We start from the raw sequence: 27,181 nt of genomic DNA on the forward strand, positions 1-27,181 counted from the left end.
GCATAGAGGGGTGTTTTGTGGGTTTTTAAGGCTGATCATGATTATTAAAGTTAAACTTAGAAGAACACAAACTCTAACAGAAAACTTTGCTGATACGTTTTTGTTTTGTTTACAGATGTTAAGTTAAAGGAGTTTTATTCGTTACATATAACCAATCACTCCAGAAGACAGACCAACCACAGCCCCACCCCCGCAAGATCCGCCACTGCTTGGAAACAATAGCTTCATAACTTGAAATATGTTACGGCCATTTTGAGTGTTTCTTTTCTTCGTAACTTACTCTGAAAGTAATACAGGGTGTCCCAAAAACTCACTTCCACGGCATGGCATGGCTCAACCTGAAAACAGAACAAAAATAAAACACTGAATATAAAATCTTGATCTGTTTCTATACTTTCTGTGAAAATTTGAGGTTATTCCAACAAGTATTGCCAAAATTATTGGCCTGCGAAAGTTTTGGGACACCCTGTATAAAAACACTGATGCTCAAAATAAACTGCTGTTTAACCTCATCTGAAGTTTACTTACCAGATATGCTTAGATCTGACTGTGTCTTCCCACTTCACAGGCTCCTTCTTTACAAAACAATCAAAATTATTCATTTCACCTGTCAGCACATTCAATGTATTCTCATTTATTTTCTTCTAAAAGAGATCTTGAGACTCTAAGTCAAGTGCATATACTTACTTTCAGGTATAAATACCTTTAAAATAGTGTATTTTCAGCAGCCGGGTTTGCATGAAAAACTACAAACTTCATGTTAAATGTAATGAGAAACCCACACCACAATTAAACCACAGGAAGCCATTCAGTTTTTAAAACTTTTTTATTGTTTTTAAATTTTTTTGCTCATTTTTTAAATTATTTATATTATCTACAAAGTAAAAGTTTTAACTTAAAAGTTACATAAGGGTCAGGTGAGAAGTGGGATCTGATCACCTCAGCCATTAGAATTTCATAAATAACGTTTCTCCTGTCCTCTTGGCTGCCACGAGTTTATTTCACAGGAAGTTTCTTGTCACGTTTTTAGTTTGGTTAGAAACTTGTCGTGTAGTCTGGAAACAAACGCAGCACATAGCAGCAGCAATAAACAGTAAGATTAATACTGTCTAAAAGTTGGAAGATTTCTTTTTCATAACAAGGTGCAGACAAAATACAAGTTCCAGTTCAATTTTTCTTCTTCTTTACTATCAATCTCTCTTTCATGTCTTACTTGGCAAGCTGACTTAAGTTGCAATTTGGGACCCCTGAAAGTGTGTGTGGGCGCTTTGCTTTTGTGTGTGTGTGTGTGTGTGTGTGTGTGTGTGTGTGTGTGTGTGTGTGTGTGTGTGTGTGTGTGTGTGTGTGTGAGAACAGGGCCTGAATAGGAGCAGTCTTGTCCATTAAAACTCTCTAGCTCGTTAAAACATGTCACTGCATCAACCTGTTAACATTCTCTTATTGCCTAGTCAGGGAGGGAGGGAGGGAGGGAGGGGAGAGAAAAGCTGATGTGAAGCATGTCTGGTGAGGATGAGGAAAGAGAGGAGAGGGAGGGCTCTCGTTCTCTTCATCGCCTGGTTATGGAGGCTCTGGTTGAGAAAGCGCGGCGCAGAGCGGGTCCCTCGGCTCGCCGGCGCCCTCTATCTACAGCTGCTGCTGATGATGAGGCTGCACTGCAGGGACGAGACGAAACGAGGGAAAGTTCAAGGAGTCACAATCACAACATCAAGGCTTCAGAAAAAGAAAAAAAAACACCCACTGTCTTAAACACAACAGGAGGAGCAAACCAGTTCGAACTGTTTACATTAACCCTCGTGTGGTCCTGCAGGTCAAAACCGACCCGTTTTAAAGTTTGAAAATGTGGAGAAAAAAAATATATTTTCACAGTAAAACGTTTGATGTCCCCGTTTTCAACGTTTTTGGGAAATCTTTCAATATTTTTTGGTGGAAAAAAGAAATGTTAAAGATGTTTCTTAATTTTCTTAAAGAAAATATTAGAAGTTTTACTGATATATATGTAATCACTTTAGATATTTTTACTCATTTTTTGAAAATATTGACAAGAAATTTCTTAACAAATTTGGGGATTTTTTTTAGCACTTTTAGGGGAAACTTTTAAAGAATTATTGGAATTTTTTTTTTTTTTTCCCCCCAGACAAGGAAACTCTATTTTTGGTGTCTGTAAATGAGGACAACAGGAGGGTTAAGATTAATCCTCTGAACCCCAAACACGCCCAGTGATTTTGCTTCTGTCACATTTTTCCTCACTATGGGCTCATTTTTTCCTGCAACATGAAGATCTGCACCTCCATGGAAACGGCACAACCATGACTACAAGTTGATTGGACTTCAATAATGTGCAGTATAACAAAGCTGTAAATTAGAAAATAGGAAAAACAACTGTTGACTTTCTTTTGATTGAATATACAAATACAGTTTCCAAGTGTCCACAAATGCCCTCTCTACATACTGTAGATATTTTACTACTTACATTTTTAACTGGTGCTCTGCAGATCACCTAAAAACACAGTATTTTTGTCCCATGACTGTTGGTCACAGCTAGAACTAATGGTTTCCCAGTTGCATCACAGTGCAGAATGTTTTTTTGCAGAATCTGGAGCAAACTACTCTTGGCAAACTTTTTAATGAGACACGTAAAACAAAGTAATTTTGATGAAATCTGATTTTTTTTTTTTGCATAGATTGAGTTAGGTTTCTCAACCAAACAGCATGTGACAGACGAGTAATTCAAGATTCCTTGGAAAGTTGTAAATCCAACAAGTCTCTCTTGGTTTTTACTGTTTTTGGTTCTTAGAAATTTTGTACTTTTGTTGATTTTGTAAAAACAAAACATGCTTTTCAAACTCACCAGCTGCTTTTGGGGTTTAGAAAGGTTACACAGAAATCTAAATAATCTAGTTTAAACATTAACTTTAGGCACATGACCACTGCTTGTAGATAAATGCAAAACCATCCTTTGAAATGTTGGGGCTCTTTTTATTTGTAAAATGCGAGGAGCTCAACTGTCCACTTGCGAGTCTGCCATCATTATGCATATTGCACATTTTCCTTGACAGCTGAAGAATGTCAGTGCCAGATGCTTCAACTAAATAGAGCATGGACGTCCACTTTAATAATCTTCTGCATAAACAGGACAGAAGCTGAAAGTCACTGAATCACCTGCTCCTGCTGTTTCTGGACACACACCGTGCTGCTACTACAACACAGCTGCTGCTGAAGCCATCGATGGCAAGAGACGGACTGTAAAAAGTGTTTTTAGTGATGCGCCACAGCCTCAACTCATCATCATAAGAATAATGAGGAGCACAGGAAGAAGAAGAGGAAGAAGACAAAGAAGAAGAAGAGAAAGGAAGAGGAGAAGAAGAAGACAAAGAAGAAGCAGAGGAGGAAGAAGATGGAAATGAAGAAGAGGAAGGAGGAGGAGAAGAAGTGGAATAAGGGAAAGAAGACAAAGATGAAGAAGAGAAAGAAAAAAGGAAGAAGAGGAAGAAAAAGAAGACGACGAGGAAGAAGTAAAAGAGGAGGAAGAAGAAGATGGAGACGAAGAAGAAGATGAAGAAGGGGAGAAGAGGGAGGAGGAAGAAGGAGGAGAAGGAGAAGAGGAATAAAGAGAAGAAAACAAAGATGAAGAAGAGGAGGGAGAAGAGGAAGAAAATGAAAAAGAAGAAGAGCAGGAAGAAGATGAAATGAAGAAAAGGAAGGAGGAGCAAGAAGAATAAGGAGTAGAAGTGTAATAAGGGGAAGACAAAGACGAAGAAAAGAAAGAAAACAGGAAGAAGAGGAGGAAGAAGAAGACAAAGAAGAAGAGGAATAAGAAGGAGAAGAGGAGGAATAAGAAGAAGAAAAAGGAGAAGAAGAATAGGAAGAAGAGGGAAGGAGGAGGAAGAAGAAGAAGAGGAATAAGGGGAAAAGAAGACAAAGATGAAGAAGAGGAAGAAAACAGGCAGAAGAGGAGGAAAAAGAAGAAGACGAAGAAAAAGAGGAGGAAGAAGAAGTGATGGAAGAAGGAGGAGAAGGAATATGAATAAGGAGAAGAAGAGGAGGAATAAGGAGAAGACAAAGATGAAGAGGAGGAAGAAGAGAGGAAGAAAATGAAAAAGAAGAAGATGGAGATGAAGAAGAAGAAAAAGACAAAGAAGAATAAGAAGAAGAGGTGGAAGAAGAAGAAGAAAAGGAAGAAGAAATAAATGTTTGCAGCCTTTTTCCAGTCTGTTCCTCTGGTAGATTATCCTCTTTCTCTATTTTAGCTCGTTTTCTCAATGTGAGCAACATTGTATAGAGAAAAAAAAAATCTGAATTTTGTCAAAACAATTCAATCCGCCCCATACAGGGTTAATAGAATGAACACAAGTCAGAAAACAAACACAGCAACATGTAGATTTTCCTCTCTATGCTGGAGAACTAAAGTACCTTGTGGATGTGCCAGGTAGGAGAAATGTGTGGTGGAGGAAACAGGGATGGGGTTGAGGGCAGTCTGGGGCATGGGTGGCTGAGGACCGCCTGGAGGACCCTGGGTGGCCATCAGCATCATGGTGGGGTGGGTGGGAGCCGGGTGGTGAGACGGCACTATACCAGACTGCATATGGGCCTAGGAGGGAGATAAATGGTGAGCGAGAGTGTGACGGCGAGAACAAACAGTGTGACAGAGAGTGAGAGTCAGACAGAAGGACGAGAGACGAGTTAGTTAAAAAGACGAAACAGATGGACGTCAGCGGCGCAGCATTCACAGCTCCTGCTTGTCTGCTGCTGACAGGAGCAGCATGGGGGCTGCAGCAGACACAGTTTAGCAGTGGTGGGGAATACATTATTGGCGTAACAGTAAAAAAATAAATTGCTGTTGTTGTGAATATGGATTTTCAGCTGATAACTGCTGGAGAACATGCTGCACTTAAAATGCAGTTCTGAAATGTTTTTTTGTTGCCTCTCTGACACTCCTCTGCTCTTTGTGCCGCTGTCTGTTTACATGAAGGTGCAGCTGACAAACACACAGAGATACTCTGACTTTAGAGGCCACATTTTAGCTTACAGTTCACTCAGGTTGCTGACGGCAAAGCCTGTTATTCACGTGTGCAACAAAATCCGCCACTAGAGGAGATACTACAAGCAGTTTATCAAACACCTGCTGAACAAGCAGAACATAAAAAACTGCTCCCTCCATTGTCACCTCCAAGTCCCGTTTTCACTCACAAGACCTGAGGGCTGGAACACAAAGTCAGTTCAACACAGCAGGACTTCCTTTATGAAAACTCGCTTCACAAAACCTAAAACCACAGTCAGGTATAATGGCTATGATGTCATTTATTTATAGTGTAATAATACTCTATTCATTTTTATCCTTCATGCTTGTATATATTCTGTTATATTTGCTGTATATTGCTGCTGTAACATGGGAAGTTTCCCCTGACATGTGGAGTAATAAAGGATTATCTTATCTTATCAGCGGTGGGTATCAGCTATATTTATTAACCAGGTTTTCTTCAACAGGCTTTGTATGCAGTCCCATAAAAGGGGGGTTTGAATCATTATGTGCCTTTTGGATAAAATGGACCAACCGAATGACACCTACTTCAGTCAAGAAGAACAGGCTGGTATAAATGAAAGAGTAAGCGCTGCTACTGCAAATAATAGAAGAGAGAAATGCTGGCAGAAAATCACTTATCATGTAAGTTAATTTATATACGTTACTACTCAGTGCACTCTCAATGCAACTGCTTATTCATAACAACAGCTGCACATTGGAATTGATCAAATTTATTAATGTAAACATGATATTTAAAAGCTCATTTAGGTTTGAGCAACATGTGGAAACCACAAAGTAAGATTACTAGCTAAGTTATTGATTGAATATTCTCCTTGATAAATACCAGTAGACTAATTCATTTATAAATCTGTATTCTATTAGCTGCAGAACCAGCAGAGTAAAAGAGACGTGGCAGCAAATCAAGACGAAGTACATACTTATGCAGCGCCAACTGAATGCGTGTAGCCTCCCATGGCAATGTGAAGCAAACAGTAACATCTACTGGAATTGCAGGACTTCATACAGTGGGACTACTAACATCTAGCTCAATGATTTTTGCAGATATAATGTGCTCCCTCTACTGAGAATCTGTATCGTCAGCTAAAGATTTGGTGAAAGGTGTCGAATCTTACATAGATTTGAATCCTAACCTGAACAGAGCCTCATCTAGAGTCACCTTTGTGTTCTATAAAACTCTCGCTTTAGCCTCAGCATACAGCAATAAGCCATTAATTCACTTCATAGTAACAAAACACTAACTAGATATGACAGTTCAGCTTAACTAGCTGCACAGCCAGAAACTACTTGTCTTCTTGCAGATTTTGAGGATGTGACCAAGCAGTGCCCCCCCTCTCTACCAGCAGTGAATGTGGAGGATGATGATGCAAAACTATTCACAGGTTTAATGTTAAAGCTGTTTCTAAACTGTGCAGTAAGGTAGTTTAAGATAATCAATATTTAGCCTGAGAGCAAGTCAAGTCAATGTTTTTGAAGTCTGGCATTAGCTTATAATAAAGTATTACAAAACAATGTTAAAATAAATGTATATATTCTTTACTCTAGAGGCGGTCAAGGGTCTCTAAATATTTGTTGTTGTGTTAGAAAAATACACTCATCAGTGTAAAAAATATCTTTGTTTTCTTTCTACGGGGGTTTTCCAGGCTTGAGGAAATGACTCATTATGAGCTGATTTAATCAGAATCCATTCATTTTTCTGTTATTTCTGGCCTTCTGATAAACAAAAACATCTATTGTGCTTGATTAAATGAAACCCCAATTAATGAAACAAGTTTAAACATTTTTATTGCTGTTAATCTCGATTGCACTGGTGATTTTTCCTCTATGCAGAAAAAAAACTGCATTTACATTTTTGCACCTTTAAGATTAATATCATAGGTTAGAATGTCTGCAGTGGCTACAACAAACCAATATTATCTGCTCTGAAAATTGTGTCAAGAAAGCATGAAGTACAGCATCCCCCTAACACTAGATTAATATTGTCTGTACAAACTAACTGACTGTAGAACTTGGCTCAAAGTCTGTCATCCCATCAAGCTCTCGAATAAAGTAAGGTTGTTCATTTATAACCACAGAGAGAAAGATGTATAGTCCCTGTAAGAAAATCCCTCTGAGGGATTTTGGCTTTCAAACAACAGGTAGTACGTTACCTAAATATACGGCCTGCTTTCTGCCAACAGGAGTACGTTTGTTAAAAGATCAACATTTAGCGAAATGCACTTCAATGCTTTCTTCTTGAGAGTGAGATAAGATCAGTATTAGTCTCCTGTGTATTACATCTGGAGCCGCAGGCACTGGAGGCAATCATCCAAGTTCAATAAAACACTGGAAGCAACGGGGGAAATCACTAGTGTGACTGTCTAAAGCTCCCATACCTGCATCTATAAAGCTGGTTAACTGAAGGAGCACACACAGAGCATAAACTGTGATTTGAGAAGTGCTGGAGCTACTTCTTTAGTCCTCCCAGCATGTTTTTTGTGGAGTAAAGAGCCTCTGTAGAGTGAAAAAAAGCACCAAACTTGGCAACATCACTGCAAGATCCAGGAAATCTGCACATAGCAACTGCTTTTTTCACAAACGTGTCAAGTGAATTTGATGTAACTTTGGAAAAGGTGCAAAAATTTGCAAAAGGGTCAGGCTTGTTTCCATTAACTGCTTGGGAGCAAATAAATTAGCCTCAGGCGTGCTGTCAGATAGTAGTGAAACAGGCAGCATTACTCACAGCTGTAATAAACAGAGCAGAAGAAGCCAGAAACAAAACCAGCTGTTTTCCAACTACCAAAAACACAGAGGAAGAAGATAAAACAAACAAACAGGAGAAAAATGGAAAGAAGTCAAAGAATTTTGTTTCAGTTGTCAACTGTGTGATTGTTCTCATGTTTCACATTGTCTGAAAACAACAAAAGAAGTCGAAAGAAAAGTCATGTGAATAAAATGTTTTCTATAGGAGAAGATGTTTGGAAAAAAATTAAAATCTTTTCAGAAAAAGTAAAAAAATCTCCTAAAGTGAAAACTTTTTTTGTGAACTTGAGGACTTTTAAAATACTTATTTTTGTCATTTTAATTAACTTTTTTAAAGCAACACTTCAAAATGTAGATAAAAGCACATAATAGAAATCAAAATCAAAGCAAAATATCAGTGAACTATCCTATAAAGACAGAAATGGGCCAAACTTTAAAGTATAGTCAAAAAAAAGGACTGCAGCAATTTGATTATGATAAATAGAATTACTATGATTGGATTATGTTTTAGTCACTGAATGAAATTTGTTCTTCGTCTTCATCCCGTAATGTACTGGTTTCCTCTGAAGCTAGAACTACTTACGTCTACAAGCAGAGAACATTGAGATCCACATGCTAATTTGAACTTGGTCAGGCTGCCAAAAGATCCACAGCAAGTACAACATTATTACCACCCAAATCTGATCCATTCATAAAGTTACACATCTCCTGGCAGTGATTCAAGACTTTCTCACTCCCACATTTAAACACAGCTAAGGAAACACAACCAAGGTGAAGGTTGGCTGGAGCTACTGTGGCTGTTTGTCCAACGAGATGACGCCAGGTCGTGACCTACCTGCTGCACGTGTGCCATGTGGTTGGGGTTGTAGCCGTGCTGCACCTGCTGTGGGTGGATATAAACCGTCTGCTGGGCAGAGGGGAATGATGCCTGGGGAGACTGAGGGTTGGGCCCCGGGGTCATGGAGGGGGCGTAGGAGCCAAGGCAGAATACATCTGCTGCTGTGGAGGCTGGTTGGCCAGGTGGAGGGCCTGAGCTGCTGCTGCTGCTGCAACACACAAAAACACATAAGCATGACCAAAGTGCCCCTTTTGAATACAAGAAAAGCACAGAGAGCGCTCCGCCAAGGCTGTTCATTCCCCCATATGGCATTGTCAGAAATGCAGGATATTTTTTGTAGAAATGCAGCATTTTATTACTATTCTTACTGATGATCAGAAATCATGGCAACATAGAATGTGGCCATTTAATATACATGTACCCACAAAGAAAATGACCTGAGCACAGGCATGTGTACGTTAGGTACGGACACTGAATTACTCTTATAAAGGTCTGTTGATCAGTTCATTGCTAGTGTTAAAATAACCATTTCGCCATGCTTTTATTTTGAAGGTGCATTTTTTTTAATGTTCAGGGCTTTCAATTTTGGCACCATTCCCGCGGCACAGGAAGTGTTTATCTAAGAAGCGCTTTCTGGACATGATGAAGACGGTGCCGAAAAGTCCAAAAATTCACAGAAGGATGGATGGAAAACTCAGAAACACTTTTCACAATTTAATCAATCGTTTGTTGGATCATTTCTCACGAATAAATCCAGATAAGTCAGTAGTAGCAATCATGTAATCATCAGCAGGCAACTGATGCAGCGTTCAGTTGTTGTCATGGTTACAGTGATGCCATGCTGGCCGCTATCTCGCAATGGAAAATCCTTATCAAATCCGTGGATTCGGACTATAAGCCGCATCACTGCCAAAATCTAATGAGGTGGTCCTTGTGTCATTTCTGACATTCCCTAAAAGTTTCATCCAAATCCGTTAGTCCGTTTTTGAGGAATGTTGCACACGGACAGACAGATTCACAGACAAACGTACGCCGATCGTCACAAAACTCCGCCACGTTGATTGGCGGAGTAAATATTAAAATCAAAAAGAAGAACACGGCAACCGAAACAAGACTTGGGCAAGCTGTTGGCCTCGGGGTGCTCACCTGCTGCTGCCTGTTGGTGCTGTTGGTGCTGGACTGGGCTGGCAGCTGGGTGGCTAGGAGGACCTCCATGTTGAGGGGGACCACCCTGCTGTGCTTGGCCCGTAGGCGTAGCAGAGGGCTGGGGGTGCTGTGGGTGAGGGTGCAGGGTGGCGCTGTGGTGGGGGTACTGCTGAGGCATTGGCCCTGGAGACACTGCATCACAGGAATCGGAGTCAGTAACTATGAAACGTATCAAAACATCCACATTCATTACCTGCACAATGCAGCCTGTCGCGTGACGTACCATACATGGTGTGTGTCTGCTCTGGGTACTGTGTAGTTGAGGAGGAGACGAGGCTGGGTTGGCCGTGTGCAGGAGGCGCCATCATCCTGGCACTGCCCTGCATCACCGGACTGAACACATGCTGTGCCTGGAGGACAGACAAGGACAGACAGACAACATCAGCGTTAGAGTCCATCTATGATTTATCTCTGCCTGGAGCTACAGTATCAAACCTCAATTTTATTGGTAATGACTGTAATGTAGAACAAAACCTCACATATTAGGAGTCAGCTTGGAATGTCTGATCTGATCAGGTTTCCCAATTAAACATAAATTTCTACCAATTTGAGTCAATATTTTATTCGTTCTTTTGTACACGATTTTCTTCAAACATTACGCAATTCTTAAGAGGTTTGACTTTTTTGTTAAAAATTTGAATAGTCCCTTGAGTCGGCTCTGCTCAAAAAGTGTTTGAGCTTTATTGTTTTTTGTTAACAAGGATTTATCAAATGATTTCATATTGTCCGACAGTGAAATTTGTACATTGTACTGACAATTCAGTTTTCCTCTCTTTCTCTCTCATTATCTCAACCTATTCTTTTGACTAAAATGTGGAGTCGGCTCCGTTCATGCCAATAAAATAGCATGAAATTCCCATCACGTATTAAAACGAGGCCATAACATCAACCTTTTGTCAAACTTCTAGCCGTCTCTCAGCTGTCTGATCAAAGTCTGCTTGCAAACAGCTAACAACACTTCAGGTGTAAGAGGAAGGAGTGTGCAGTCAGCTCTCCAAATCAGAAGTGATGAAACGCTGGCATCGGGCTGGCATCCCGTCAAGCTGCTGAACCGCAGGCATCTGTCAGACAAATCGCTGACTGGTGAACAGCTGGGAGAGAAAAACACTGCCAGTACTAATTGATGGGACCACAGTAACTGTAATGGTTACATATGGTTCTTAAGAGAGGAGCCTCCCAGGCTGAGCCTTGCTAAATAAGCTGTTAAATGTTGCATTGTCCTGATCCTGGCCGTGAAGGTAAATCTTACCTGTGATTGGTAGTGTGGCATCTGCTGGACAAGCGGCTGACTGGTGAACTGCTGTGGGCTGCAGGTGAAGTACTGCGCTGAGTAGGCGGGGCTCGGTGCTACGATGGGTGGTCCTGCTGCCGTTGCTGGGTGCATCATGGTGGGCGTGCCCGGCGGGTGGTGCTGGTCTGACCTCTGCTGGGGCATGTTGGGTACTAGAGATTCATGTTTAGAGATTACATGGGGAAGAAGAGGGTTTATCATCCAGTGAATTTGAACTAAACGGAGTTGCTGTGGAGTGACAGAAGCCCTGCTGGTTCATTAAGAGGCAAGTGAAATTTACTGAACCGATTATATTATGAGCCACCTTTTCCCAGCATCTGTCCCTGATAAGTAATTCTCTAAAGATGAAAAACACTTGTGCAGATTAGGCCCTGTGGGAAGATAATTTCTGAAGCATTTCTCTGGTAAAAGTGAAGTGAAGAATGCTCCTTTTCTGCCAACATCAGCTTCTAATATTTCCTTTCACTTGTGTGGTATAACAAACTATACAGTGTGACGATTATTGGGTGTCACTCATGTGAAATATGTATTTTATTATCCCTTTACAGCATGTGTTGCTATTGTGCCTATTTAAATTTGTAAACACAGCAAATCAATTCCCATCTGGAATAATACACTTCATTAATTCATCAACCAATCAGTTAGATTTCCTGTGAGGCCCGAGGCAGCGATGTGAATAATTTCAGACTCCTCATCAAAACACTCGGTAATTTCTGACTGCTCTACAGATGATCCAGCTCCCTGGTGTGCTTCTGTAAGGAAACTTGTCAGAAGTCTCTCTCCATTTCTTTTCACTGATCAGGAATTCATTTTCACTGTGGCAACAAGGCATGTTAATTAAGCCATTAGAAACTCTCCCAGATTTAAAAAACTGGTCATCATGAAAAGACGTACAAAACAGACTAAGATTTCTAGCCAAGCATCAGTAAGTACAAATAAAAAAGTCATAATGCGTCTCTGTCTCAGAGTAATGGGAGGAGTAGGATTTGCACCACTCAGAGAGAAATATTGGCTGTAAATATATAAAGCTAGAAATGCATTAAAGTCTTTGAATATAAAATGTACTCTGGTGGCTGTAGGGGTCATTTTCAAAACAGACATATTTTTAAGTTTAGACACATGAGGGAAATGAGAGAAAGTTATTCTCACCTTTACCTGGTCTGTAGGGTTTAGACTGGCTGACCGTCATATGAGGCATCTGAACCTGGTACATAGCTGGAGACTGGGGGAGGGGAATGAGGATGGCAGACGAAGATAACATGTTTATACTCAGTCTTCTCAGGAAACTTAAGCATCTTCCCTATAAGAACGAAAAGCCCTGGACTGAAAATAAGTCAATTAAAACGTATTTGTGCTGCACAGCCGCTAATTAGCTTTTAACTGTTTAGCTTCAGCAGCTATCCTCTCACTGAACACAAACAAAAAACATATTAGCAACATTTGTGAGGATTATCTCTTACCTGGGGTCACATGCATTTTCTACACCTGTCTATCATTGGGTAAAAAAGGTGTTTTACAGCTACAATTATAAACCAAACCTTGCTTGTCACTTACGTTCCTTCAGTCCTTAACATTATACACCATGCATTTCTACTACAAACAGTACTGCAGTAAAAAGAAAGAGGCTTAAACTCCAATTAGCTTGCAGCCATTTGTTTGGTGAACAGATGAAGCCAATAGAAAAAAAAAATGAAGTTAAAAGTCCATCTGTGATGACAATTTAAAACGAATTGCAATAAGAAGTTGGCAAACCAACATCTGATGGCATTAATTCAACAAGCAAGCAAAACATCTCAGTACTGATTGGGCTTTAAAAAAAATAAAAGGATTTTTAAAAAAAATAGAGAAATCTTAGAAAAATTCACAAACCTTCCATATTATGCTTTTCTAATGGAGCGAGAGAGAGAGGAGGAGGGGGAGAAAAGGGAAAAAGAACCACTCTTTAGTTGTTATCGTTTGCACGTGTCTGATGTTGGATCACCAAGTTTTTCTTAAAGCAACACAGGAAATATGCAGATTTACGACTACAAATGTAACAGCTTTCATCAAAAATATGCTCAGAACTTTTAATAAGTCCTTTGAGAGTCAAGTAAAATACCATTTTGACATCATTATGCACAAATTATACACACACACACACACACACACACACACACACACACACACACACACACACACACACACACACACACACACACACACACACACTCTCTTTTCTGTAACATTTCTATTCATTTTCAACGAACGCATCAAAAATAATTCAAGCAACAGTTTTTGGAAGATAAACGAAAGCGAAGTGGCGACAAAAGACGTGTCGGTTTGGTTTATTAAAGAAGGAAATAATATTTTTAAATAATGTGCGGTGTGTCCTTAAAAATACACTTTGGAAATATAAAAGCATCTGTGGTGAATCAAAGGCAGAAAAAGGAAGGAAAATTAATGAAGGAAGGCAGACATACGCAGACATGTTCGGAGACCTCGTGGTGACTTGTCAGGGATTTGTTTTAATGAACCCTGCATATCATGGCAATGCAATGCGATGCTCAGGGTGATCTGTACTGAAGAGAAATAAATACACCTGTCTCCATGCTGCACATTTCAGCATGCAGGAGTGTCTCTCACCTGCACTCCGGGGCTGACTGGTGTGAGCGGATACATCTGGGGGAAGCAAACTGTCTGGCCATAGACAGTCGGAGGCTGCTGGACCACAATGGAGGGGCTGGGCTGGCCCTGAGGCCGGGGAGGCGTTGGGGTGTTGGCTGGTTTGGGCTGATGATGATGATGATGAAGAAGGAGAAGGAGAATGCAAAAAGACAGACACAGTCAGAGATATAAAAAGGAGTTGAATAGCAATGCCAGTGTGTGGTATGTAAATTGTGCAGTGTGGCAGCAGTGGAGAATACTGACCTGTGTATTAAACCTGGGTTTGAACTCATTGGCATTTGGATTCAGAGTTGATTTTCTTACTTGACTGTAGGGGAAGAACGGTGAAGAAGTTAGCATTTAAAGGATTAGTCTGAGATTATGATTACAGTTTTTGTATTTTTTTGCCCTTTTTTCCTTTATTATATAGGACAGTGGAGAGTGAGAGACAGGAAACATGGGTAGAAGAGTGAGGGAATGACATGCAGTAAATGGCCATGGGTCGGTCTTGAACCTATGACCTCTGCGTCGGGGACTGTTGACCCTGTTAATGGGTCGCCTGCTTAGCCAGCTGAGCTATCTGGGTGCCTGTTTTTGTATTCTTTTATAGCAAAAATGTCGATATTTTCTGAAACAGGTAGTTTTTTGTAGCAAACATTACTAAGGTAGGATTAAACTGTTTTTGTTGTATTTTCAGCGGGAGATGAATATACATTTAATGGTGTGGAGTATATGCTCTCTTCTTTTTGGACTACAATGGATGTCTACTGCACAGAAGAATAAAACATATCAGGCACAAAAAATATTTGTTTGGATCAGGTCTGTGTTGTTTTGGTCTTTGCCCTAGGATTTGCTGATAAGAAATATGCAGTCACCACATGTATTAAAGTTCTATCAGGTATTCATTCGACTCACTCTTGTACTGCCTCCTTTTTCTCCTCCTTTTCTTCATGCTTGGGTCCACTGAATGAAGATGTGGCAGTCGTTTGAACTCCCTGTGACGTCACATCCAGGCCCGCCCTCTTCTGGTCCGGGGCTGAAGGAGATGGAGACAGTGCAGCAGGGCTGCCAGGCTTACTCGTGTTACTGGTGGTAGTGGATGGAGCAGGGGCACCACCGGATGTGCCAGTGGCAATTACTACAACACCATCTTCAGTGCCCTCTCGCCCCACTGTGGAGGCCTTGTCCAGGGGAAGGTCTTTAGGCTTGTCTGCTGGATCTCTGACAGGCTTGGTCATCATCTGGTCAAAGGCAGGGTCTGGATTTGAACTAGACTGCAACTGGAAGAGGAATGATAGAAAGAGGAGTTGATGCTTTGCTAAGTAAGTCAGATTATTATTTCTATACTGTATGAATGAAAGAGATACTTACTCTAAAATCTACACTAAATTTCTTTAAATTATCTATTTGTTTTCTGTGGTCTGGTGCCATAGAAGGGGGTCCTGTAAGTGGAGAGAAATTAGTTTAGATTCCAAAATGTTCTATTTTTATGACAGCACAACAGTCTAAGTTAGATTACAACAGTTACATTTCCAAAAACAGGTGAGAAACGGGTGTCTCAACAAATGGTATTTTCTACACAATATTACTGATAGAGCTTTGTAGCAATCTGAAGTTCGACACAGCAATTTCTCATGTTGTCTAGTGTACACTGTACCTTTACAGACTGGTCTGGTGATACTAGGTGAGCTGTCCAAAGGCTTGATGTTCTCCTTGTTTGCTGAGGGGGATGTTTGTCTTGTCTCCTGGACACGACACTCTTTTGCTAAACAGAAAAAAAAAAAAAACGTTTGCTTAGTCCCAGCATAAAAGCAGAGCCTTTCCTGCACACCCATCTCATGAAATAGATATGTGTCTAAAGTAACTTTAAACTTACCATCTCCTGATGGAGAAGCAACCATGTTGGGGGCGGGGCTAGCAGCAGTAGGAGAGGAAGCTGATGTTGGTGTAGTAACAGTTTCCACAGGAGCTGTTCCTGTCTGTGGTGAAGGGAGCGATGAGGAGCCAGGGGAAGCTCCACCAATACTATTCTGTCGGGGGGAGCGAGGTCTGTGAGCTGAGGAGGGGATGAAGACATTAGATTTTGGTGATCACATACTGAAACCTTATCCATTCATCTTGGTTCACTAGCCTAAAAAAGAGGAGAGGTATTTCAAGGTTTAAGTTTCATCACAATGCAAGAACCTTAGAAAGATAAACATGTCATCCAATGGTGCTGAGCCATAATCTCTAATCTCCTTTGCACACAGAAAGAGTGAAGGAATAAAAATGATTGTACCTCCACTAACCACTGAAGACCACGTCCCTCCAGAGGAGCTACTCCTAGTTGGTGGAGTCGCTGGAACCTCACCAGGGGCATTGTGGGAAATTAAGTCCACTCCTGGGGGCACGCCACTAGTTCGGCAGGGTGGCACTCTGTGAGCACGAGGTGTCCGCTGGGATTTAGGAGACATCCTTGGTGGACCTGTAGATGAAGAATGTACAATACAAACGGATAGAACTCCGTAAGCACAAAGTGGCAGTGAAGTAACAACACTTTGTTGCTACAATGATGCTGTAAAGGTTTCTTATTTGTGTATCAAAAAAGCTTTCAAAAACCCAAACGTTTGAACTGAACTACTCTAAGGATTAAATGACACGTCAAAGAGTTATGTTATTTGGTGACATGCGTGTTAGTGGAGAAACTGCAGGAGATCCTGTCAGTGATCAAACAACACCCCACACTTATCAAACCACAACCAAGTAAGGTGAGAGGTAAGAAAAGGGAAAACAGAGGTGATAAGGTAAGGTGGATACCACTATTTAAAGAACCAGCTTTTTTAGCAAAATTTGTGTAATGACGGCCCAGTGCAAAATTAATCTTTGGCTGAACAACATTCAAGCATTTTTCCATTTAACAGAAAAATATTCGTAAAGTATAAACTGATCCACTAGTATTTAACAATAGCACTTAATCATTACAGCTCAGTACTTCAGTGGATTCAACTTTAAACAAGGTCCAATAGGTCAGGGCTCACCTCCAGTTTTAAGTCAATTATTCAATTGATCGATTGATGATGTTATTAAACTTTGTACTGTTGTTACTGCTGTCCTACTGTGCGACACATCACACTAGTGGCCGACAGTAATGATGGGTGTTTTGTTTTGCCATACTTTTAAGCAGAAAAAGTCTATAGCAAAAGACCTAAAACCTTGATTTGAAGTCAGATGTTTAGTTTGGTCTGATGCAACTGAGAAGCCAAGTGTAAAAGGACATATATTCATATAATGCAGCCAATACGGCTGTAAATAAAATCAAATTAAAGCTTTGGGTTTTCACTTTCATTGATATGTTTCAAATCCATTGCACTGCAATACAGTCAATGTATCAGAAAATGTTAAGAACCAACTAATCACATTGGTTTTAATGATGTGTCTTCTTTTAAAAGAGGCCATTCAAACTAATATGAGCATCTTTCTAAGACTTCATTCACATATTTGCATAGCCTTCTACTTCTTTTTACTAAAATACTATGCTGTCTGGAAATATTATCTTTCTTTGAATGCTCTGTCAGGCAACACGTTGAAAGACTTTGTAATTTTCGGTGCCTTACTAGTAGAAAGCACAGCACACACTGTGGTGCACCCACATGCCAAGGTGAAACTGTCAGATGCACTGACAAAGGATCAGGCTTTGTGATATACTAAAGCCTCACAATTTCCATTTGCATGGAAATTGCAAATCTGACCCAAAAAATCAGTCTGAAGAAGCAATTTCACCTATTTGTGTTGTTTCACACTAGACCTGGGCAAATGTCTTTTTGAAAATAGTTCCCTCGTTAAATGTTTAAGACATTTTTGACAGCTTTCAATATGACTGAGAATATAATTTCAATACTGAGTTCAATCCCTCCACCTTCAGCTCATGCCTTTGCCCAGGTCTACTCCACAGTGATGTGGGTACCTTCTGAAGACATGCGTTTGGGCAGATTGGAGGCTGGCGACGTGGGCCCATGGTGGGAATAGGAGGATGAAGAGGAGGGATAAGAGGGGTGGGATGAATGAGAGGGAGGTCTGGAAGGTCGAGAGGGGGGTCTGGAGGGTGGCCTGGTGGGCGTGGTCGCCCGAGGAGGCAGGGAGGAGGGGCCAGACTGGTAACGAGAGGGGGGACGGGAGGAAGGAGACGGACAGGGTGAGGGCCAATGGGATGAACCTAAAAGAGGCAAGGACAAATGATCAAGGATGACAACCAGTTAAAGCTGGGGAAAAAACAAAGGTATAGCAGGAACAGAAAGATGAGGGAGATTAATAAACATGAGGAAGAATGGCAAGACAGGAATAAAATGACCTGATTCACTGAAGTGAAATTAATGCAGAAAATAAAATTAACAGGAACAGCAGATATACACAACCCAAACACACTAGCTTTACATTCATTCAAGATGGGCCACTGCGCTTCTGCAGAAGTATTGTTTATTGAGTGCAGCAAGTAACAGCACAGGTTTGTGAGTGACGTGTTAAACGTACCTCCATTAACCACCCTCTGGTCGGCCCCAGAGCTGGGACTGTAGTCGTGAGGTCCTGGTCGAGGAGTTGAGGGTCCAGCTGAGTTCTGACCGAGACGAGGTGAATTCTGACGCCCTGGCCCCCATGACATCGCCTCCCTGTTCCTCTGACCTGGAGGAATGTACTTATTCTCTCTACCCACACACACACAAACAATACAGGCAGATGGTTCAGCTAAATACACAATGCAAGTTGAGGAAATAATTGTACACTCTATTACATTCGACTAAGTACTTCTCCTCAGCCAAAATGAGCATGTTTTCTTTAATTACCAATGAAGTATTTATTCTGGGAACAGCTGCTGTCTACTTAGTGAATTTGCTGGAACTATTTTGTCTCCCTTTAAGGCTTAAATGTTTCTCAAGGCTCTGCCTGAGTTTTTCTACTCCACAAACACCGTATGCAAGCATCGCGAACATATAAATATTGTAGGTGTGTCATTTGACATGCTAGTATAGAGAAATATATAGTAAATGCCACAGTGATACATCCATCTCTTTTCACTGCTTATAAAAATAAAACATGAATGATATATGATACAAAATCTTTAGCTGACTAACATTAGTAATAAATCTGCTGATTCCTTTAATTGGCCAGACCAGTTCCATAATTTAACATATGTACAATTACTGATAACATTTAAGTATAAACCACAATAAAATCACACTAAGTTAATGTTGCATTGTGGTGCTGCTGTGTTTTAAAAGAGCCGACACTGTAGACGATATCTAGAGTCAATTACCAATGAGAATAAATTCAATCTGAACATATGGATTGAAAACACAGTCCATAATTACATAACTGTATGGCGCACACTGACACACGCTCACAAACACAAGAAGTAAGTACTAGCCTGAAGTTTTTAAGGTTGTTGAAGGTTGTATCCTGGTCTTACCTGCTAAGTGTGTGAGTCTCCCTTTCCCCTCGCACCACAGCAGTGTATTTCTCCTCCTCAGTGCGCTCGTCGTTCTCCAGGGCTACACGGGCCTTGTATGTGGCACTGGCCTCAATCTCCTCTGCCAGCTGAGCAGCACGCGCTTCCCTCTTCAGGAACTCTTCTGAGTTGTCTCGCTCTAAGGGGACCCTGGGAAAGAAAGCTCAGGTCAGACAAGAGGGGACTAAAGAGGGTCTGAGGTCACACTAAAACATGACTGAAAGGATACACCGTAGGTTATAGACCGGAGATATCGGAAAATATACACCCAGTATCTCCTGTATGAAAAGCATGACATGTAGATTACAGAATTAAGGCAAAAAAAAGTAAGGAGAAAGAAACATGTGGAGAACATGGAGAAGCTTACGTGTATGTGGACAGGCTGCTGTCATATGTAGATAAGACTCCATACTTCTCTTCATTGTACTTGAACATGTCGTTGGGATCCCAACCGTTTGACTGATATGAAGAGAGAAAGAGCAGCAGACAGAAAAAAAATGTGAAAACAGGCCTACAGACAAATTATTAACGCTCTTTATCAGATAGCACAACCTGTTTATCATCATATAAAGACCTATGAAGATTCCATGCCATGTATCAAAAGAGTAGAATATATGTCTTTGTGTTCTCACCACATCTGTATCCAGAGACTCCAGACTGTCAGAATTGTGGGTCTCTCCTCCATCCCAGGGCTCCAGATCCTTCTCTTTATGCTCACCATTGATCCTACCACTCACTGCTGCATCTGTGAAGTTGTCTGCGACATACATGAAGAACACACATTTATGTATAGCCCACACCGACACACAAACGCAGAGACAAGCTCATGACGGTATGCGGTCACATGGCTGAACTCTCACTGTTTATGCAGGGAAGCGCTCATGCCTCACGAGCCTCTACCACAAACTCTCACATCAAAGGTCTATATGGAGGTTTTGGTGGTTCAACACACACACCCACACATCCAGACATGGGTCCAACCGGATTGGGAAAAAAATCCTTTCAAAAAAAATTTTGAGCTATTGCTTGAGCTGGCCTTGGGAGGGATAAAGCATTCTGAAGGCATGAGCAAAACCATGAAAACTACCTTGTAAAGAAAAGGGGGAGTGTAGCCCTCAATCTTTATCATAGTTTGTAGCATAGCGCACTCATTAAGTCAAGTAGTGGGGTGCTACAGTATTTTCAGCAGTCTAACTTTTGTCAGAAATTAGATTCAGGTATTACAGCATCTACAATGTCTGCCTCAATTTTCCGTACTTGATTTATTAAGCATCACCATGGCAACATCTTGAAAGGCAGCATTCGCATGTATAAATAAAACTCTACCTGAGGCTGATGACATTCCCATCTTTCATTCACTCGGTTCAAGTAAACATACAGAATACCTCGGGTCAACAAAGTGAATTACAGGCAGGCATGCTCAAAGACAACCCCCAATTATGTTTGAAAGGAAATCTAATCTCATGTTAGCCCAAGTCTGCTCTCACATTCTCAGAGCTGGCACCAATGGACTGTGTGCATAAAGCATACCAGCCACCTGGAGTTGCATAACTCGGCCATCCCTACTCATCTCACAATACAAAGGGCATTTAAGCATTTCTGGCACAGAGCAAGTTCAGAAACACTGGGCTGGTGCAAATACAGGCACTTGGGCTGACAGGACTGGTTCATATTTCTAGAGGTTGTTGGCATGCTATGTGCACACTGTTCATTGAAGGAATTGTACATAAAAGAAGGGAAATTTACAGATCAAATGTGGGCATAGTGAGGGGTAAGCAAACATGCATTTAGACTGCAGTCAATAATACAACCTCAAAGCACTTCAGGGCCAAACAAAATGAAACATTTGTACATAACTTCATTTTAAATACAACACTCAGAAAGCAAATAAAGTGCTGGTGCTTAATATGAGTTTGTAATCTGTTGCTTTCAATGGAATCGCACACAGCAGAACCCTACATTAGTAAAACTAATGCTTTGAGGGACAAGTTAATCAAAAATAATCATATCCTTCTTACGTTAAGAGTGGGCCATGCAGCAAGTACACCATTACGGGTCTGTGATACAAAGGCCCCAATTGTGTTTGGGGCTTAACAAAGTGATAAAATTTGGCTAAATTGCATTTAATATTTTATAATTTCACTTTAAACAGCACTTCACAACTAGCATTAAAAACAACTAAAAGAATAGAAGAATTTTTGTTCTGTTGGCTTAAAACAAATAAACTAACGCTACAATATTTAATGTAGTAACTTTAGCAATGTATCTCTCACACATCTTCAGATTCCTCATCAGTAAAACCAAACACTTAATGTTCACTTTGAGAAACTTCAGGTAAGATCTTACACTAAACAGTGTACAATGGTCACGTGGCAAATTCTTCCACCGAAAGCAACATCCAGTCTAAAGATAACAAAAGCATCTGGTGAATAAATGGAGCAAGCCTGACCTGCATCATATATCAGATTCTTATTTTTAGATATGAAAGCAGATTCTATCATCAAATTGGAATTAAAATGCAGCAGCAACTGGCAACAGATCATGCCCAAACCATTACAAATGTTATTCATTTTGTGATTTAAATAAAAGACCAATCAAAGTGTGGATTTCTGAGTGCATACAGAGATGTGCAGGAGGAGAAAACAGCCATATATTACCTGTGTCAGAGGAGACTAGACCATTGAAAAGGAGAGACACACAGATGACACAGAGTCAGAAGATGGACCGACATAGAAAATGACTGACTGGTGTTCACACCAACAGTTGATTCCTACCTTACATATTTAGATTATGGCTCCACTTCATATAAACTTTAAAGGAATAAACTGTCTCCTTTTTAACAGCTTGAGTGCAGTTTTCAGCATTTTTTGTTGAGCTGTGTCTAGCAGACTTTTCAAATCCCTTATTAAGTGAAAACTATTTGCAGTAGTCTGTAGTTTTTCAAAAACTGTCAAGCTCACTGTCTTGTCGGCTAAAATGAGCAAGCAGATGAGCAGTGGTGCTTTAAACATCATGCCTTTCTAAAAACAATGTGAAATTTATATTCACTTCACAAAATGTTCACTTTTTCACCTGTTCATTTACAGACAATAAAACTCTCCCACACAGTCCATTATCGTTCAGAAGGAGAATTATATGGGTCAAGATGAATTACATGAAGCAGAGTCATTCAGCCTTTATTGAGTGTCCTTGCTGCGCTGGGGCAACCTTCGGACCAATCAATAGATCAAATTAGTCTTCAATGACCGGCCACTCAGAGCAGACACACAAGATTTAACTCATGGCAAAGCCTCTGTGACATCAAAGGAGTGAATAGAGACTGAAGGAGATCAATACACTGCTTGTGTGCACCGATGGGCATTCACTCTGGTATGCATCTGTGTTTGTGTGTACAATGAATACAGAGCGACAAACTCACCCGGTTACATTGTGCATCATTCAAGAGTTTTCAGTATCTATAAGAACTGGGTGTATAAAGGCTACTATTTATGTACCTAGATGATATTTGAAGACACAAACGCCATGCAGTACCTTTCCTAGCGAAATTCAGGTCTACATCTTTGAAGGTCACCACTACAACATCGGAGGCCTTGAAAATGATGCTCTCCACGATATCTTCTTTCCTGGGGCCGACGCTTGGTTCTGGGTTCTTTCGGTGGGCTGCATCCAACACCAGGTCACACTAAGGGAGACAGTATAATCCAGAATTGGATTAAAGGGGAATCTGAAATACTGTAAAAAAAAAAAAAATTAAACTTGCAACACTGTTTTATCCCATGAAGCTTAATTAAGTAACTGGCAACAACTGATATAACAATCTTTTCAGGAAATGTATTAAACAAAAAAACAGATATTCTCTTTCCAGCTTCAAAATGGGAATTTTTGGTTAGCTTTTTACCAATGAAACATCTTTTCATTTTAGGATTTCAGACAATACAAGCATCACAAAGATGTTACCTTGGCCTCTACAAAACCTATGACTAGCTTTTATACGATAACAAATCAGTAATTAATAAGTTGCAGATTAGTGGAGAATAAAAATAACCCTGTTAAGCACAACTGGAGAAAAGAGGACCTAATCTATCAAATCTCTTAGTGTGTTTGATGGAACAAAAATGTGGACCGCAATCTCGGTCTAGAATCAACATGTTTGCGTAGAAAAAACAAAAAGGTAATCCCTTCTCGGCTTTTTTGGGCTAACATTAGTTCAGTTAGCCCTGCTCAGCAACCTCTGAGATGCACTGGGAGCTTACAAGACCTCATATTCACCTGAAACTATACATTTTACTACAAGCAGTACAATACAATGGAAGAGAATTGAAATCTCAAGCCCTGCAACCAAACACTACAGTGTGTACTAAGAGACTGTGTACAGAGGGGCAACATGTGAATATTTCAGCTTGTTTGACTGTTCGACTTACACACCCTGTGGTAATAAAAGCCAAATGTGAAGCTTTGTTTTGATCTCAAAACAAAGTAGTGTTTGCCTGTGCAAGCACACCAAATTCAGTTTCTTTCTTTTGATACCATGCCAGCCTTATTCACATTTCAGTCACAGGACCTTGTAAAAGAGTTAGGCAATATAAGATACATAAATATCTTCGTGTTAACACAGAATAACATATGTTACTGGCATTCCATCAAGAGCTGTAGTTAAAGCGAAGTTCTACTATATGAACTAAACAGGAACCCACTCAATTGCTCAGGCTAAGCTGTGCATTTGTGCAAAATATTTTTTTCCCCACAGAAGAAAGATTGAGGAATACTTTAACCTAAAAGGGAAGAGGAAGGGCAACATACCTCTCCACCATAAAAGGAAAGACGGAAAGTGCAATCTTTGTCTAAGCCACCTCAGGGGTGAAGCTGCTATTGAGTGCTGGCAGGGCGCTATCACAGTTAAGCTTAATCATCAGTACAGCTACTGAGAAAGTAACAGATCCCGCTCCATATTATAAAAAACATCACACCATGTATGATCCTTACCTCTGGACCGTATGTTTTAAATACTCCTTCATAGACGGCTCCATTTTTAACTTTCAGCTCACACTTGGTCCCCTATAAATAAACAGGCCTATCATTATTCACTGTATGCAACAATAATTCAATAAAGTGCCAATGCCAATTTACACATTCAAAAATCAAGTTCAGAAACCCATCTGCTATGAAGTAGACAGATGATTGATTAATCTCCGCTTTGTTTATGCAGCCAGCTGTCTCTACAAACAGGCTTTGTTTATTGCAGTGTAGACATTGTGAAGAAACAGCATGTGGTGAAAGCCAGACTGCAGTAAATATGGCTGTTACTAATTCATTTACAGTAAGCATGATTCATATGGGTTTTTCCATCTAAGGAATTTTACAACACTGCTCATTTCTCTGATCATCACATGTCTTACACAGCAGACAAAATTCAGAGGAACCTAAACATCCTAAGAACATAACAAAGCAGACATCCAATAAACATACCACCACTGAAGTCAAGACATGGACCATCCTCATATTTGCATATACACCATTGAAAATGACCTAAAGAAAAGATACAATTAACTTCTGAAATTTCACAATTGCAAGGCAAGACGAAGCAATATAAGGCCTAATAGCCATGTAAAACCTACTGGACACTGGTTCCATTCATAATACATACAAATCAGAAAGATATGTGAACACTGGATTTAGGTTTCTCTATTGTCAAATTGCATGCCTTAAAAACATGACACTGAATTCAAATAAGTCTGAACAGATGGAGCAAAAAGAAGCATTTATCAATTGTGTGAATTTTCAAATGCATCTTTCTTCTGATGCACAATATCTGATGATGCAGGCCTATGTGGGACAAAAATCACTCTACACTAATTTCAGAGAGGGAAGAGGTTACTTACTGCTGCAGGACCTTTACCACTGTGTCTTCCCCTGAAAGAAAAAAATTATGCTGTTGTCAAACTTGCCGTCATTATTAATGCTTCCAAGTAATTCCTATCATACTGAAACCAAGATCTGTGTGACTGAATGATCTACGGAGATGATGGTGCAACTCTCTAAAATGACACAGAACTGCTGCACATGTGAAAAGGGAAGCTGATCACAAACACAAACAATTCAGCCTAATCTAAACCCAAATTTCTTGAAAATGGATATTTGTGACATATTTTAATGCAGTGCAGATTGCAAAATTCCTCACAAATTCCACAATATTCTGCTGGTGAGAAAGAGGTTCAAGGGGAAGCCAGCCAAACACTCAGCAGCCAACATTTTTTTCCAAGCATGTCCTAAAATGCACCTTGTTCAGCAACTGGCACATGGCCAGGCCTTCCAGCTTGATTTAATATAAACAACCATCACCCATCCCTACATTGTAGTATATCAGTAATAAGCCAACTAAAACACACTTAATTCTGAATCAAATCTGACTCATTTAGAACTGAAATATGGTGCAGGTTTTGCGTGGATGAGTCCAACTGGTCCAGTGCTGAATTACAGTGTCTTTGCTCGGCCTTAATAGATAAAACCTACGCAATGAATGGGGCGTACTGTCCTAGTGACCGGTGGATAGAAGCCTGGCGAAATTAACACCACCAAAAAGCACAATATGCATGCAGCTCCTGCACTGACAATGTATGTTAGCTTCATATTAGGACAACATGTACAGAAAAGTCATGCTTCAAGGACACTATTTCTCACGAGCAGCAACGTCAAGGTTGAAAGCCCGTCGGTCTACAATTCCCCCTTCTCCTCACCCCCGTTTCCACACCCGCCCCTTTCTTTCGTGCGCCCACACGCTTTATATCAATTTCTTGGCAACCCCGTTGCAGCAATGTTGCGGTACCGTACCAAGCTACATGGTAGTGAAATGAAAACAAACGCAGTTGTTTTATCGCTCTGGCCGTAAAGTGGCCAGGCTGTGTCCCGTTAGCCAACCGCTACAATGCTGAATGAGGCAAGTGCACTGAATTACAAGCATGGACTGTCAAACGGCTAATTACCGCTAGCTACATTGATTCCAAGCTGATGGTAAACTGATATCAGCAACTTGGCAAGCGTCGTCACTGCTGCACACATGTGGGAAATGGTATTTCTCCACCCAAACAAATCGACATGCGTAATCAGACACCAGATGGTATGTTTTACTTAACGTGCAAGAGGAGGTAACGTTACGTCGAAGTTGCAACATTACTGGGAGCAAGCCGACAGGCCTCGCTAGCTGAACTGCATAACGTTACACTTGGTGACCAACACGTCGCAAGGCCCGCAGAACGTTCACAAACACGCACTAGTTTTGGACCACTTAACCAGAATGTCATCTCTCCAAACTGCTACTGTTGGAGCTGACTGGGTCTAAGTACCTTAAAGCGACCACGTCATCCCTCGCTGCTGTGTTTTTATTTCGCTAAGTTAACGTTTTAAATTCACAGACCTGCCCAGATTCTGTCTTCCCCCGCCGCTTCCTCCGGCACCGGAGGCGGCGGCACCAGCGGTGTTGCCACCGCCGGGCTTGCTGCGATTTCCACCGGCCTTCATTGACATGGTGATCCCATAAAAGACAGTGTCTTAAAGCGACCAGTTTCACACCGCAATTTCTTGACGATGAGACGGCGTGTGGTTGTGTGACAGCTCGCTAACGTTAGCAAACCGAAGATCTGGCAAGCTAGCAAGCTAAAGTCAACGTGCCTCTTGAGGAGGATGCTATGCTAAGCAGCTAGCTAGCTGGCTAACAGTTGCTAGCTAAATTAGCAATCTGTACAATTCCTATTAAAACAGAAAAAAATAATATTTAAAAAAGACAACACGCTCCAATAACTCTTCCAAAGTAAACATGAGTGTTACTCCTCTTGTCAATTTGTTGCGTAAGCCTAACAAAAAAATTCGATAATCTCAAAATAGGGTTTACAGCTATCTCGGCTTCTTTCCGTTGCTAACAGCGAAAAGACCAAAACAGTCTGAAAGGGG

General features: G+C 40.7%; 1 protein-coding gene across 1 annotated transcript; it reads right to left on the reverse strand.

Annotated features, from left to right (window-relative positions):
* Positions 1-807: 807 nt before the first annotated feature.
* Positions 808-27,181, reverse strand: atxn2 (ataxin 2). Its single transcript, XM_022209110.2, is given in 27 exon segments — positions 808-1,652; positions 4,411-4,588; positions 8,616-8,743; positions 8,746-8,826; positions 9,765-9,956; positions 10,048-10,174; positions 11,074-11,267; positions 12,265-12,337; positions 12,985-13,002; positions 13,738-13,884; positions 14,023-14,086; positions 14,674-15,038; positions 15,130-15,200; positions 15,416-15,523; positions 15,635-15,814; positions 16,037-16,222; positions 17,702-17,950; positions 18,265-18,437; positions 19,199-19,387; positions 19,605-19,696; positions 19,870-19,994; positions 21,895-21,909; positions 22,769-22,919; positions 24,221-24,292; positions 24,704-24,763; positions 25,117-25,147; positions 26,649-27,181. Coding segments are annotated over 27 exon segments (3,408 nt in total). The 5' UTR covers positions 26,759-27,181; the 3' UTR covers positions 808-1,623.

This window comes from Acanthochromis polyacanthus, chromosome 7 (assembly GCF_021347895.1).
Source record: "Acanthochromis polyacanthus isolate Apoly-LR-REF ecotype Palm Island chromosome 7, KAUST_Apoly_ChrSc, whole genome shotgun sequence".
NCBI lineage: Eukaryota > Metazoa > Chordata > Actinopteri > Pomacentridae > Acanthochromis > Acanthochromis polyacanthus.